The sequence below is a fragment of the Phragmites australis genome, chromosome 6 (genome assembly GCF_958298935.1).
Source record: "Phragmites australis chromosome 6, lpPhrAust1.1, whole genome shotgun sequence".
Classification (NCBI taxonomy): Eukaryota; Viridiplantae; Streptophyta; class Magnoliopsida; order Poales; family Poaceae; genus Phragmites; species Phragmites australis.
In genome coordinates, this window is record NC_084926.1 from 35,216,238 (window position 1) to 35,232,551 (window position 16,314).

The 16,314-nt window shown below is 43.5% G+C and overlaps 1 protein-coding gene across 1 annotated transcript; it reads right to left on the minus strand.

The window, feature by feature from the left end:
- Positions 1 to 13,629: 13,629 nt before the first annotated feature.
- On the minus strand, positions 13,630 to 14,988 carry LOC133920604 (expansin-A23-like). Its single transcript, XM_062365208.1, has 3 exons — positions 14,706 to 14,988; positions 14,280 to 14,604; positions 13,630 to 14,175 (listed from the first exon to the last, which is right to left on the minus strand). The coding sequence occupies exons 1-3, from the start codon at positions 14,878 to 14,880 to the stop codon at positions 13,863 to 13,865; spliced, it is 813 nt and encodes a 270-aa protein (XP_062221192.1). The 5' UTR covers positions 14,881 to 14,988; the 3' UTR covers positions 13,630 to 13,862.
- Between the last annotated feature and the right edge of the window lie 1,326 nt (positions 14,989 to 16,314).

The window sequence follows — 16,314 nt, forward strand, 5'->3', positions numbered from 1 at the left end:
GGCCCTCCACCACGATGAGCACCCCCTTCCTTTCTCCTCCTTCTACCACAGCGCCGTCCCGCGTCACCACATGGTCACACCCCGCCGCGCCGCTGAACCAAGCTCTGCCCGGCCTCATGCCGCGCTACGCCGTCACTGTGCACATCCGTTCTAGCCTGCACCTCCCGCTCGCGCCAAGTCGCCCCCGTGCGCCTTTGCTGGCCCATGGCGCTGGCCCATGCCGCGCCTCCGTCCGCCCGCCAGCCACTCCTCTGCGCTGTGTTGCTCGACCGAGTGCCACGCCATGTCATGCCGCCATCCTACGCACTGCCACCGTGCGTACTGTCCCAACGCTGGCGAACCCTCTCTCTGGCCGCGCCCTTGGCTCACCCCCCTCCGGCTCCCTCCAGCGCCGTCGTCTCCTTCCCCTGGCGCCTCCCTCTCCCTCGATCACTTTCTCCTTCCTCCCTGTGAACTGCACGCCCACACAAAGGCCATCCGACCTTATCCCTTAGGCCTCCCACCAATGGGTGGACCCCACCGGACCGGTCCATGGTGGGCCAGCCACCCAAGCCGGCCTCGGTCCATCGATCCCCAGACCGATTCTACTGCGCAGTGCTGCTCCCATCGACAAATCTGGTGTACGGTGCACCACCCTCACAGCTCCCTCTGGTTCACAGATCCAAAGACCAAGTCCGTAAAACAGTGACATTTTCCAATTTCCAGGATTTATCTTTCCGATAGATCTTCTAATAGCCATATCTCCTCCGTTTCAACTCCGATTTCGGTGATTCTTTCACCGATATTCCTATAAAATCATAATCTATCTCCATACCAAATCTTGTAATTTTTGGAGTTTATTTAATTTTCTCGTTCAATAATTATTTCGTGTCGCGGCGTTTAATCTAGATTCAGATCTCGTCTTTTAATAAATAAAGTGAGTTAGATAATTACATAAATATGCTTAAGATATAATCATGTATAAGTTGCTTATATTAATCTAGCTTAAGTGTAGATTAATCATCATGTGATTTAAAGGGTAGTTTTTAGATTAATCTTTTAATTAATGTTGCAATATATTGTTATTTGATGTGATATGTTATAAATTAATCTTACCTTAATTAAGGTAATAAATTAACCTATGTAACTGCTAAATAAATAAATATCAGTCGTTAGAATATGATAGAATAATTTAAACATTATTAATTAATTAATTAATTGAATAACCTTTTGATAATTAATTAATTAGATTAACATAGTAAATTATCCTAGTAAATAATTGCATGCAAGCTTTTATGATAGCAATAAATATAACTTAATTAGTGTGGCAATTAAATAACACTAGGTAATTAAGTTGTTTACTAAATAACCATATTTAGTGTAAGGTTAGAATATTTAATCTCCACACTTAAGCACAGATAATCGTCTAGAGTTATACTTACGTATATATGTATACATACTCACATACATATAGACATAAGTAACACATACGTTTATGTCGGTACATGTGCACTCACTTACACGTAGAAACCCTAGCTGTCGCCTTCCGGCAGTTAATCTAATAAACGCTCATGCAGTTGATCATGTTTGTTTAGGTTTCTCTTAGGTTAATAAAACCACTAGGTTATCAGCTTAACCTAGATTCCCTAGATGATCCCGCTATTCTCTGTATATTAGCTTCGTATTGCTTAGAGTTTCTGATCGTTTTCCGCTAGGTTTAGCTTTTGTCATTTTCCCTCAGTCGTTCTTCTTTCGCTATGGTATTTCTTGTTTTATTTTGACTTTTTGTCGTTAATCTTCGTAGGCTCAAAGTTATGGTTCTAAGCAAGAATGCGAGGAAGGAACTAAAGGAAATGTCCAACGATGAAGAAGGACCCTGAAGATTTGAGCGACAAGACCAATCGTGAATTAACCCTTCAGGAAGGCAAGTCCTATCTCCTTGATCATATTGAACCTATATTTTCAAATAATATTCATGATCAACTAAAACTGAATTTATTATCGCATGTGCTATATATTACGCCTTTACAAACTACTTGCAATAGTTAATCCTATCAAACACATACCATGTCTTGAATATTATCATCCAGAATACATATCATGCTAGGATTACCTGTCATTATCTATATTAACGGTAGATGACGCCATGATATCTAGCATGCTTAGGATTGAATACGTCTCATCGGAGATGTTGCTTTTAAAACACCTCTCCTCAGAGACAAGATTTACTGTTATCAATGATAACTCATATACCACGAATCCTTGATGGTTGTGAATTCTGTGATGGTTGTGAATTCCGTGATGTCATGTGGGATATAGAGGGTGATGTGTAAAAATGGGTGGAAATTGTTTTGACGCGGGCAGGTAGAGTGATCATCCGGGGATGATGCTCTTGTGGGTTTGAGTTACATGATGGTATTCATTTCCCATGAAGATGCCTGGCCCGACCGTTTAAGAACCGAGTCATTTCGCAGCCATACCTTAGCAACCCCGTGCAACCATGCGTCCTATATGGGCAGGACTTGACTTTCCTTCACCGGACTTAGTTGGGCATCATACTAGAAGGCTGAGAGCAATGAGAAGCCAGGGGTCCATCTGTCCCGCTGTTCGGAGGTTTCAGGGACCAGCTTAGGCTTAAAAAGGGATGTTGGCCTTCGGAACATGCAGCTCTGGGACTTGGCGTGTCTCGTGGAAAAGCCCGGCAGAAAAGGTGTTTGGAGAGTCTCGGTATGATTCGCTCCTCCGCTCGCAACGGTTGGAGGCTGAGCATATCGCGTGGGTAAAGTTGTACAACCTCTGCAGAGTGTAAATCTATTCGGATAGCCGTGTCCACGGTCATGGACATGCAAAGGCTGAACCTTTTTGACTAGACTTGGTGCGTGCGTCTTGATGAGTGAGTGTGTGAACTAGATATCCGTTTGATGAGATTCCTGGATCAATCCGCCAGAAGCTGTGTGCTACTAGAGGTACACCAGATTTGATAATAGGGACTGCGGGTGAGGTTTAGCCCCTCCCAGGACTGAAAACCCCCAGATATAACTTGTTACCCTGGTCCCGGTTTTAAACTATTTCGATAGCTTTGCTACCAGGTCACCTTCTAATACGTTGGGGACTTGAGGTGATACTCAGTACCAACAGAAGATGCCTGCAATTGTTAATTTTAAAACTGTTTCCAAAAGCTTTGTTACATTTATTTCAAAAGTACAACAGTAAAGAATATAATTGGATACTTGCATAAAATCTGCTTTACGCTCAAAAATATGCCGTAAAGCCTTATCCTTGAAATATCCATTATGCATGTATCAACTCTTTGAAATAGTATAGGACTTGTTGAGTACCTTCCGTACTCAGTCTTGTTGCTTTCAGATTGTTGAGTTGGAGATCAACCTCAACCCAGATGAAGTTAAAGAGAAGAAGTGTAAGGTCGCGTCCGCACCCATGTTGCCTGTGCCATTAGGTTGCATCGTCATTTCACTCTTCTGCCTGCCTGGTCTACTGTGGATTCTTATCCACAAGATCAGCTTTTCACATTTCAGGTATTTATTTTACTTATTTGTATTCGAAGTATGTATTTGATATCATTCTATTGAATTATGTGCGTATCAGCTACTTGATCCAGGGACTAATACATGAGGTACAGGGAAACCCGGGTTCAGGGTCCTGATAGTTTGGTATCAGAGCTATACTTGGTTGTAGGTCATGACCTTAGTATAGACGTTACTTATACTTTAGTTTTATTATAAACTCTTTAAAGGAAAACTCTTACTTATCCTATCTACATCTTATCGATCTTACCTTACATTGGCACTCTGTTGCAAAACTTGTTGATTCCTCTTTACCCACCTCTTCTCAAAGCTTAACGTGGAGAACACTGACAAGATAAAGGCTTACACAAGGAGTTGTGTCAAGTATGAACCCTAACCCCTATTCTTTATCGTATCGTAGTAACGAAAAACTAATTGTGATTGTTCACATTGTAGTTCTGGTTCTTGTTGGTTGTTCATTGCGTGTTTTCTTGGTTGTGTGATCTTGTTACACATCTACCAAAAAAATTGAATCTTAACTCATCCTCTGCTTTCTACCCTACCCCTGAAGAACAAGAAGCTATTGGATATGTTATTAAAGAAATTAAGTGAAGATGATCAACACCTAGAGCTTAAAACCCAAGCCGCAAGATGAAAAGTTATAAGTAATGTATCCACAAAGTCCGTACCAGACAACAACAATCAGGCAAGTGACAATGTCAAATCAACTGAAGAAGATGCTCAAGACAATGAAAGCAATCTGGAGATACAGGAAGTCCCTCACAGTCAGAAATTTAGTAAGTAACTAAGATAACAAGAATGAACATCACATGACATTGGCACCTATTGCTGGAGATCTTCTCGCAATAATGGCTAACCAAATCCAACTGATGCAAACTATTGCTCAAGGACTCGTTAACACCAGTCAACCTCTAGGCATAGGAAATGTTGACCAAGACCACTAAAACACCAAGAAGAGGAAATCTAGACTCAGTCAATGCCATAGGGCTAGTTACAAGAGATGAAAGCTAGAAGACCAACATTCTATACAGAATTAAGCCCCATGATCCACCTCTAACCAAGCAAATCTAGTTCCCTGCAACCAAAATACTGGAACCTGCAGCAAGAAGAAACTCTAAAGACACCAAAAGCACCAAAAAGCTTTGTTAGAATTGCCAGTAACCAGAACACTTTATCAGGAATTGTCCCCAGAAGTAGTTGACTGTTACGCTAGTCTACATCATCGAAGTATCACATCGACAACTAGATCTAATGTGTAAGATAATGTAGATCTTTGGAAAAAATACCCATAATCGGAAACCCAAAAATCAATGGATATCGGTCACCATGGATACTCTAGCTAGTTCAACTTGAGATGTTGTTTAGCTTTACCTTGGAGTTGTTCTTTTATTCACCCCTCGGAGAGTATCTTCGGTCATAGAAACTCCAATAGCTATGAAAGTCTTTTGAGATCCGTGTATTCAGAATAAGTATCAGATATCTTTGTTTTACCTTCAATAAGACAATATTAGACTAAGAAATTGAAAGGTTTAGACTGTATTTTGTAGGAACATCAGATTAGTGAGAACTGCAACCAAATCTCAACAAAGGACGAAGTGATAATCCATGAATGGACAAATGACTATAGTGTCGCATACTCAATGAGACATCCGTAGTCAAGAACCTAGTCTTAAGATATGTCCTATCAAAGTTTTGGAAGTATATCCATACAAGAAGGAAAACTCATAATATCTGCGTCAAGGTAGCTGAAGCTACGTGGACGAGGTTACCCAGCTTATGATTCAAAAAATAACAGCAGTAGTACACTCACTCGAAATATGGAACATTGTCCAAGTTGAAATAAGTGCGAGAACTATATGGATCGTCTAGCCCAAAGGGATAACAGTTACTTCAACAAACATCACGAAGTTTTCACGAAGGTCAAAAGTAACAGTTAATCAAGAAGAAGATCCGATAGAAGATAGTATTTCTCTGATCCCAGGGTGTTACAAATCTACCTGAGTTTTAACATATAAAAATATAGCAAAATTCACTCCAAATTAAAACTTTTTTCTAATTATTAAACCGGTATAAAATCAAGGAAATATATATTTGAATGTGCATATACTTGTATGTATATATTCAAATATATTAATTGGGCTAAGTATTCCAACGAGCACTAAATTAATTTCTAAATAAATCGTTGCAATGAATTCATCTTATGAATTTTGGTTTAATTGTTTTTATGATTCTTTGTGTGGTGATTCGAATTTGAAGTTCTCTCAAATTCGAATCCATTTTAATTTTCTCAGCAATTCCCTAATCTAAATTCAGATCCGAATTCAAATACTCCTATTTGAATTCAATCCCAAATATCCCAAATCCATTTTCAATCAAATCTTTCTTGTTTTCATATTCGAATGCGGTTCAAATCATTCGAGTTATAATCTTATTCTTCCGGTTCAATCGCTTCACAACACAATTCAGTCGTTTCAAATCTTGGTTCAAGTTTGAATCTTGTATTTCGAAAACTCATTCTAAATCAATTCGAATCCAAGCCATTCATTGATTTATTCATTCCAAGATCAATTCCTAATTCAAATCATTAAATTGAATCATCACAAATCCAATTACAAATTCAAGTCGTTCATCGAATCATCATACAATATAGTTCAAATTGAATACCTTTATTCGAATTATCACACATTCATTCACAATTTCAATTACATACAATTCGAATACATCCATTGAATTGTCCTAAAAATGTTCTATCTCCCCTAAAGATCTTTTCCTTCTCCCACAACTCCTGATCCCTCTCAGAGCTCTCTCTCTCTCTGTTCATCCGCCACAAAAGTCCTCTCTCTCTCTTTCTCTCTCATCTCTTTTCTTCTCTCATCTCTTTTCTATCTCCCTTTATCACGAGGGCATGACTATGGGTGCTCCTCCCCATAGTTGCGACATTGGCAGCTTTGGGGTCTTGGCAGAACCGTCGCCGCCCTTCAGGAGCTTGTCACTATGTCATCATTGTTACAACAGCAACCGTCCTATCATATTTGTGATGGGATCAGGTTATAGGAATCATATTCTAACTCCACCTTGTACTACTAATCAACTCCAAGTCTAATACGTAACCTGCGTTGTATAGTATTCAACACAATGCAGCATCCAAAACTTCTCCTTTGGTCCTTCAGACTGATTTTGTCAGACAAAAAACTAAGGCACTCAAACTAGTATGAACCTTTGATCGAGAAGAGCCTAAACATATTTTGACAGCATGCAGAGTAGCCCTTGTGAAGCTGAGTTATGCTTGTGAAGCGAGTTAAGCTTGCTCTAGTTCACAATCTTCTGGCAACGACTAATCCCGCAAAATGGATTGTAAAGCAAATTGACAAGGGATGGGATATCTTATCAAATAGGAAGATGTTTTATTTTGGCTAAGTATTCCAAAGAGCACCAAATCAATTTCTAAATTAATCCCTATAATAATTTGATTCATATGCATTTTGGTTAATTTATTTTTATGGTTCTTTGAGTAGAGATTTGAATTTGAATGTCTCTCAAATTCAAATCTATTTCATAGATTCAATTCAGCTGAAATCCAAATTTAATTCAAATCTTTTGAATTCAAATCATCTCCCAAAAATTAGAGCTTCAAATCAAAATCATAATTCAAATACTCTTATTTGAATTAATACCAAAATCCAAACCCAAAATCCAAACCCCAAATTGAAATATTCCCATTTGAATTTACACAAATCAATTCCAAACCCTTTTTATTTCTATCTTACCGCCCCCTCCTTTTTTGTCTCTACATAGCCCATATGAAGCCTAGCTAGCCTAGCCTCGCCCCCTCTCTGCTCCTACATGCGCGCTTGGGTAGTGACGCCTCCCTGACCCAGCACCGTGTGCGTCAGCACGTAGCCGCACGTTCTCCTGCTTGCGCTCACCCTCACTAACACGTGGACCCCACCGCCCAAGCTCTTCTCCCTCCTCCAGCTCACACCGCGATGATGTTGCTGGTCACCGTCGACGTCCATGACCCGAGGTGAAGGATGACCGCTCTTGACTTTGCTGACGGCACGAGCGGATGGCCGGCATAGAGCTGCAGCCACCACGCAAAATCCAATAGGCACCACTACCAAGAAGCCGCACCGTGCCATGTCACCACTGCCACCTCCGACTTCCCCTCTCTCTATAAATCAAGGAGCCCCCCTTTTCCCCTTTTCCCAATCGCAGTCTACCGTCACTGCCATTTAACCGCCGCTGTTGTAGCTCCAATCACCGCCTCTCCGTCATGTGCAGCTGAAGAGCAAGAGGAGTCCGTTGTCTTCCCCGTGTTGCCCTTCCTCGACCTGAAGCTGGAAGGAAGCGTTCGTGAACCAGAGACTGAGCTGACACCGTTGCTGAAAGCTTCTAAGCGTCGGCTGCCGTCCCTTCCCTCACCGTCTCTGAGCTTGGTGAGCTTCCCCATCCCCTCCTTCTCCCTCCTAGCTAGCACGTCGAGGCCCATTTGGCCCGCCTTCACGCGATGACGTTCAGCCACGAGTTTCTTCCTCGCCACCGCATTGAGCTCACCACCAGTGCTCTCCTTGGTCCTAGTTGAGCCGACCTTCGTGCCATGGTGCTTCCTAGGATACCATAGCCGTAGGAGTGTAGGTTCCTAAAGTGCATTTGTATCAGGGAGGTGCCGCCCATTTCTGCCCCACCGCCTTGACCAGCTCCGCTACCACTTGCCATTAATAAGCCCCCAAACGAGTACCCCATGGCGAGTAGATGCCCGATGTGTGTTTCTCATCATGAGCTCCAGTGAGGAACCAACACCGGCGAGCACTCCGGTGCAAGGCTGCTGTGATTGCTCATCGTTGCCCCCCACCATCGTTGATCTACTCCGTTAGCGAGCCCACCCGAGTGAGAGCACGTGGCTGGCCTTTGGCTTGCAGGCACAACCCATCAAGCCAAAGCTATGTCCCCGTGGGTCAGCCCAGCTGCCAAAAAGCTTGTGAAGCCGAGCGGCCCGACTCCAGTGTGCCACCACTATGCAACCAAGCCCATATCCAGGGCCAGATCTAGCCCAACCTGAGCATTGTGCTGCGGGGCCCCATTAGTGCATCTTTATTGGGCCCCACCAGTACTGTTCAATGGGTCCCACCTGTGGGCCCCACCCAGGAATAGTGCCTTTTAGTATTTTCTCAATTTAATTTTTTATTAAATATTTTGGGAGTCATAATTTGTCCTTTCTCACTCCGATTCTGACAATCTTTCACCTAAATTCATGTAAATTCGAGATGTATCTTTCTATATCAGAGTGACATCCTTGAGGACTCATTTAGTTTTCCATTTGGTGTTATTTGATTCTTCTCTAGTATAGGTCGTCGTTAATCATAATCGTATTTGCAGAACCGGAGGAATTCATTGTTAAACCGAAGAACCCGGACTTTGACCAAGGAATAGAAGAAGATTTCAGAGAAGGAAAGTTATATCTCCTTGATTATGTTGAACCCATGTTATATCTAAGCTGGCAGCCATGGAGAGTCAAAATGATCGTCGTACGGTACTCCGACACCTACCAGCAAGCAGCTTACGAGGGAGATGTGCCAGTGATGTGGCACACACTCCCATGAGGCACTTCTCAGTTGCATATGGTTTACGCGCCGGTATGTGTGATCGTATGAATGCATGGAAGGTCCAGGTCAAGAGGAGGATGACTCCACCTTAGCCAGCATGGCACAGTACGTCCACTTGTTAGAGCACTTGCACAAGACGTACTCCACAGTGGTTGATCAGTCGCCAGAGGGCGGAGGAGTCAGAGACACGAGAGAATAGGAAAGAAATTACCATCAAAGCTTATATGTACAACGTGATCTAAGCTGACAGTTAAAATACAGAGCTCGACGAGCATAATACTGATAAGCCTGTACTGATTGCTATATTGCTTTAAAAAGTACTAATTGCTAATAGCTTGGAAAGGAAGACCGGGATCAAATGGATGGAACTGAAATGCGGCAGCAATGAGCTTGTTCGCGACCTCAGAAAACAGACAATACCTGAACCTGTCGAACAATGCCTACATGTGCACAACATGGCGCATGCACAGCTTGGCCAGAGAAAAGCAAAGGCGTGATTCAGTGCAGCGCCAGTGAACCAAGGCCACCGGAGTCACAGCCGGCTCAATGATGCCTTTGCTCCCATTCTCCTCTCTCCCATTCAGATCCATGTCCGTAGAGTTTGCACGTCCCATGGCGTGCAGGAAGCATCGATGGACACTGCATGCTTTTGTTGAGTAGTTTAAGAGACGGGTCGCCTCTAATTTGTACTACTACCAAACGTTTTAATAAAGTCACCTCCATGCATTGACTGCGAAAGTTCGGCTGTGCTGTAGGTGGTGCTGATTGGGGACTCGGGCATAGGCAAGTCAAACCTCCCCTCCCGCTTCACTGTACATGTTGCATTAAGCGCTGAAATTTTTTTGAGGAAAATCGAACATAATAGCTAATTATTTAGAGGGCGTTTACAAGGCTAAATAGTATGAAATGATAAAAATACATATGAATGGAGCATTGCAAAGGAACTCACTTTTTCACCAAGTAACCTAGGGTTGGCAATAATTTTAGAAATTATTACGCCATATGAGAGAAATATTAGTGAATTTTCTCAGATTTTTGGGAATTTATTTGAGGCCTTAAAAATTGCTAGAATGTCTAAAAGTAGCTATTTTTGGAGTTTTTTTTATTATTTTGAGACCTAGATGGGGTATTGAGGTGAATCCTTTTAAAATGGATTCATCATGAATTATAGAACATTCAGAAAACGTTTTGTGCATTTTAGAGTACGGCAATCCCACTGCTCAAATAGAGAAAGCGGAAAGAGAACAATTGAAACCGCTGAAAACAATAATACTGTTCATCCACGAAAACACTGGACTCAGGCTGCCACGTTGAACCCACGTGTAAAGGCGTCGGGGTTTCCATCAGCGTGGTCACTTTGGTCACGCCAATGAATATGGCGTGACTACATTGGAGAGTCACGCCAGACACTTTAGCGTGACAAATAGGACTAGTTTCTGAAAATTTAGATGCCCACGGACTGTTATTAAAATATTAGTTTCAAAAAGGCTAAAATAAAAAAAACTCAAATTCATGCAGTCTCAGATTCAACCTACCAAACACAAACTCAAATTCTACCTATATCCGCTCATCCAACCAACCAAACACACTTCTTTTCCAGAATACGGATCCCCTCAGCCTGCTTTCACTCATCCAGGATATACGATGCAGCTCTACAAAACCTCATGCGGACAACCAAACACACCCATGATGTAGGCAAACAGGCTGGCCCAAGAATTAAGTTCCAATTCAGCCCAAATGACGGTATCCAAATGGGCCCTTAGGGTTTTGATAGTCATCAACGAGATGTTCTTTTGACAAAAGTCCTCAAGGTTTTGGAGCATGAATTAAGCATCATGAATAAGTGAGCTCATCCAACAAACTGCAAAGATTTCATTAAGTAAGCTCTGTCTGCTCATTCTAGAGGTTATTATTTGTATGTCCTTACGTGATTACTTAATTTGCAGCACCTAACTTTTCTTCCACTGAGATGGTTGTTTAGGATGGATTAGTGAAATGATATAAGAATTAATTTGGCTTTCCTAACTCTTTAAAGATATACCTGCTATATCAGTAGCATCTGAATTCATGGGGGTTTTCAGGTCTGTACATACTGTACTTGTCGATCCATTTACAGTTCAAAATGGAGGTGACTAAGCAGCTATATTCATGGATGCATGTACTTACTAGATCATTTGTCATTCTTCTATGCATAGCTGTTTTTCATCTTTTATTCTTCTTTGCTTGGCTGAAAGACTACTAGTTTCTTGCCGCAACTAGCTGCCACTGAATTGGAACCGTGTCTAGTAATTTTCAGTGACTGCACCCGCTTCCTCTCACACTGCGAATTGCCAAACACGTTTTGGTTTTCTTAAAAAATGAAGAAAAACATTGCCTAGGGCGGCCTGCATGCAAACCCCGGCCGGGTCCGGCGAGCGGAGCAAACCCACACCCAACCCACCACGCAAACCTTGTTTAGCGGTGAACGAGTCTGTGGGTGGAGCCCTTGTCAGCCCAACGTCAAGCAGCATGAACAAAGAGGATAGACCATGGCGTCAAGTGGTCAAACTATCAAGAGCTCTGGGTCATGGGTGGGTTGAAGCAAAAATTAAGGTAAGAGGAATGTTTTGGTGTTGGTCGGATAGATGACCTATTGGGCTGTGGAATGTAGTATTGGATCCTAGAATGTAGGTTGGTGTGTAGATCCATGGTGGTCTGCAACAAGCTGTTGTAGCCCATGGCCGAAGTGCAACATTGCTGGGTGAGGAGGTGGGTGCGATGGAAAGCAGGCCTCCCGATGTGGAGCTTGACAGTCTAACATGAATAGGAGATGGGTTCAAGGCTGTGGGTCCCATAAAACAAGTCGGGTAGACATTTCTCTACCAACGTGGTTCCCCTCAGTGTTGGATATTGGGCTCATCTTGTTTCTTGTTGAAGATATTAGCTCATTTTCTCTCTTCCTTCAATTCTATGATGCATCACCTCTCATTCTATGTAGCGGCCCATTTAATGTCTAAGCCATCAGTCAGAGTGAAGTGTTGAGAGTGTCCTCACTACTACAAAATCGGCTAACACTGATGGTTGTAAATCGGTCTTCACTATCGATTTTGCTTCCGATAGTGAATACTCGACAATGAAATTCGAGCGCTATCACTACCGGTTGTGAACCCGGTAGCGAAGCCATTTCCCGAAAACAAAAAAACAAGAATCTAAGCTCGAGTGGACGCTCGAGCTGAAGCCGCTCGAGACTAAGCCACTCGAGCCCGCCGTCACATCGCTTGCCATCGTGGAGCTTGGGTCGCCGTTGTGGACCTCACCGAACACACCGCCCCGCATGGACCCCCCCCCCAACCGCCGCCCATGCCAGCTCTACGTACCACACACACATCCAGATGTGGCGGCACAAAGGCAGCCGCCACAAAGCACGCCGCACCCCCAGCTCGACGTCTGCACTGCACCGCCGTCTGATCCTGACCCCAACTTGATGACACACACATATGCACATCCATATGTGGCGGCACGAAGGCCGCCACTACAGAACATGCTGCGTCCCTAGCTTGCCGTCCGCACCTCACTGTCATCCCCCATTCACTTCTGGCCCCAGCTTGCCGGCGTGTATCTATGCCCCTAGAGAGATCCATGGCTGGATCCTACCGTGGATCCCCAGTGGATCTCACGTGGGGAGGAGGAGGAGGCCGGTGGGGGAGGAGGCAGGGGAGGACATGGCTGGATCCCACCGTGGATCCCTAGTGGATCTCACGTGGGGAGGAGGAGGAGGCCGGTGGGGGAGGTGATAAGAGAGAGAGAGAGAGAGAGAGAGAGAGAGAGAGAGAGAGAGAGAGAGAGAGAGATGCGTGGTGGGGGAGATAAGACAGAGGCGCTCACCGTCATGGAAAATCTCTGAAGCCAAACGTGAGGACAAGCCAAAATTAGAATTGATCAAAATTTTAGGTCCGAATAGACTATCAGTGGCAGTTAATGGCTAAAACCGACACTAATAATCAGTACCAGTGCTGGTTTGTACTACAAACTGGCACTGATACCGACTATCTGTATCGGTTCTTGGCGACTCCATCATGGTTCGGGTGCGGGAGATTAAAAACCGTCAGTGATACATTTTAACTGCTGGTTCCTGCACAACTGGTAGTGATGAACCGTCGTCTATGGCTGGTTCTGTAGTAGCACCTTATGATGTTTAACTTTGTAGGAAACATATGTTGTTTTATTATCGAACTTAATTCACAAGCTTCACTGAGCCAACTCAGAATATCAAACCATAGTCTAGGCTCGCTCAAGATATGCTAATCGACAATCCTACCATCACTCCACAAATTTATACCAATAATGAACATATCAACCTAGTTTCTTGTTGGAATACACAACTTTATATACATCTTTATATACACCATAAAATTTATATAAACACAAATGTGTGTGTGTTTGTGTGTGTCTATATACACACACATATATATACAGTAACAAGTTAAAAAATACACACATATATACATCTTTATATACACCATAAAATTTATATAAACACAAGTGTGTGTGTTTGTGTGTGTATATATATATACACAAACATATACAGTCAAAAGTTAAATAACAGGAGAGGTACAAGCGGTAGTAGTGCCTGTTGGATCAGTATCTATTTACATGTAATGCACATAGTGTACAACTGAATGAACTTCCAGTAAGTTTGACCGTTTGTAAGTCATACGCTCATAAATCAATCACAAGGAAATACTGCGGAGCATCCTCACTTGAATTGCAGCTTGCTTGCAAATGTCTGGCCAAACTTCCATCCTCGTGGCACCACGTTTGTGAACACAATGGTTTGTCCATCGGTGTCTGCCAATCTGAATGAGAGCATTTGCCCGGTGAGATACGTTAGAGAGTGCCAGTTCGCACCCCAATTGCGCACCATTGGCATCCAACCAGTCGAGTTGGAGCCCTTGACATCCATTGATTTGATCGAACCGGCTGCTGCAACATTGGTCACAAGCACAAGATTGAAGTAGTCATGTCCGTTGATCGTGAACCTCACGCCACCTCGCTTCACACATGGAACTCTGCATGGAAGAACGTTCTGTTTAGACTACTGCACCAAGCGACGATGGCGATCCTCCCTTAATAGACTAGTAATAAGTGCAAGTCAAGCTGCATATATAGATACCTTCTGTACATGACGGGGATGATGCCTCCACGGTAGACGCCGATCTTCTCCCAGGCCGGTTGCGCCATGTCGAAGTGTGGCCGCGGCGGGTTGCACCAACCGCCATTGTTGCTTGGGAGGTCCCAGTTGGGCGGGCAGAAGTTGGTGGCCGTGATGGTTACCGTGACGCCGGGCTTGCACCACCTCGGGTCCGCCCTCTTGCGGTCGCAAGCGATCTTGTAGCACTGCCCGCAGGACGCGCCGTCGTTGAACAGCGCCGTGCTCAGCGCCGCCGTCCGTGTGCCGTATCCCTGCGTGTACAGGTTCCCATACCCGCACGCACCACCTGCGAAATGATACGCGCATCATACATACAGCTGTCTCACAATCTCTCTAGCTATATAGCGAGTGCATTTGAACCATGGCATAAGTAATTAAGCTAGTTACCCATGGTGCCGGAGGCGTCAGCGCCGCCGTAGAACGTCGCATTCGCCTTCAGCCATCCGCCCGGCGCCGGAGACGACGAAGTGTTGGTGGCGACGTCGTTAGCGGCCACGGCCAACACCCAGCCGACTGCGAGCAACACGGCAGTGAAAACTCGAGCTGGGGCCATAGTCGCCATACCAGTCGCTCGGTTTTTGTGCCTCAAAACACTGCACGAAAGTCTTGTTGGTCAGGAACTTGAGCCGCAGCCTGCAAGAACTGGTTTGTTCCTTTGTATGGAATTGAATGGACTTTGTTGTGATGATTATTGTGCGATGATTGGGTACGAATATATAGATGCACAGCCTTGGCCTTAGTAATCACGATTGATTGGTGGCTAGAGGATTAGTTAAACAAATTAAGGGCATCTAATGAAGCAAGCCGGCCGCCGGATATGGCTGACGTGCACGTGTGCATGGCTGTGCCGCCGCACTATATATGCATGGCTTACGGGCCAATCCAAAATAGATAATCAAACCTACGCCGCAGACGCGTTATGGCCATTGTATATCTCGTCGATCTTTGCTTCAAATTTTCCGGTTTTGAGACGATCGATGCGTACTTTTGAAGGTGAAAAGAACATTTCCCTGCATATATGTTCAGGGTACTCCCTTCTCTAAGAAAGGATGTCGTGTATTCCTTCAGACATAAGTACCAGTGAAATTCATATGAACCTGGACCGCAACATCAACGGCGCCGATCGGCGTGAAATCAACTAATGGTACGGTTAGTTCTGACCTTCGAACCGCGGCAAGTCGTGCCAACAAAAAATACGAATTTCGGAGAAAACAAAAGAGCTAGAGCCCAGGCCAAGTTTAGATAAGCATCTGTAAGTAATTTGCCTAGAGCTTGCCATGACAATTTTTTTTTAGACAATGGGAAAAATGTTTCGGCTTTTTTATCGTGTGATGCGTACAACTCTAGTCCATTATTACATTATCTCAGCTCATAGCTGAATGCTAAAGAAAATACAAGCGTAAAAGATCATATAAATGTAAATCATCGATTACATAGTCTAGTATTAAACCGTCATCTATTCTTGACGAAGAGTTCCATGGCTACCACATTTAATGCTTAGCACACCATGCTTATGTTTTCTCTCTCGCTTTCCTACTACATGAATCTTCAGAATCTGATCAGCCGATAAGTACCCTGAAACGTGCCTGCATAAAAGAAGTTATTGTTTTCTTATCAAAGACAATATCAGTATGGTATAGCCAAATTGTCCAAAAAAGGGCAGCCACCCCAACCAAGATTTCTTTCTTTTTTACTTGCTCCGAAGTCACCTAGCCAACCACCCATAATATGGTGTATATCTCTAGGTTTGTTAATGCTTAGAGCTATTTTGACTATTCGTCATAATGAGTTAGCAAAGTGACACTAAAAAAAACATGTTGAATATTTTCATTGTGATTGCAAAAGCTGCATTTGAGGCTACCATTCCAGTTTCTTTTGGCCAAGTTACCTTTGCTTAAAAGTACTCCTCGTCCTAAATACCACAGGAAGATCTTTATTTTGAGCCGGAGTTTAAGTTTCCACAACCATTTATTTGGAATCATGATGGGCATATTAA

What these genes read in the sequence shown, in the direction of transcription:
- LOC133920604 (XM_062365208.1), bottom strand. Translation starts at nt 14,880, where the DNA reads ATGGCGACTATGGCCCCAGCTCGAGTTTTCACTGCCGTGTTGCTCGCA. An exon ending in TGACGCCTCCGGCACCATGG is followed by an intron (nt 14,605 to 14,705) that starts GTAACTAGCTTA and finishes ATCATTTCGCAG; the next exon opens with GTGGTGCGTGCGGGTATGGG. An exon ending in ATCCCCGTCATGTACAGAAG is followed by an intron (nt 14,176 to 14,279) that starts GTATCTATATAT and finishes TCTTCCATGCAG; the next exon opens with AGTTCCATGTGTGAAGCGAG.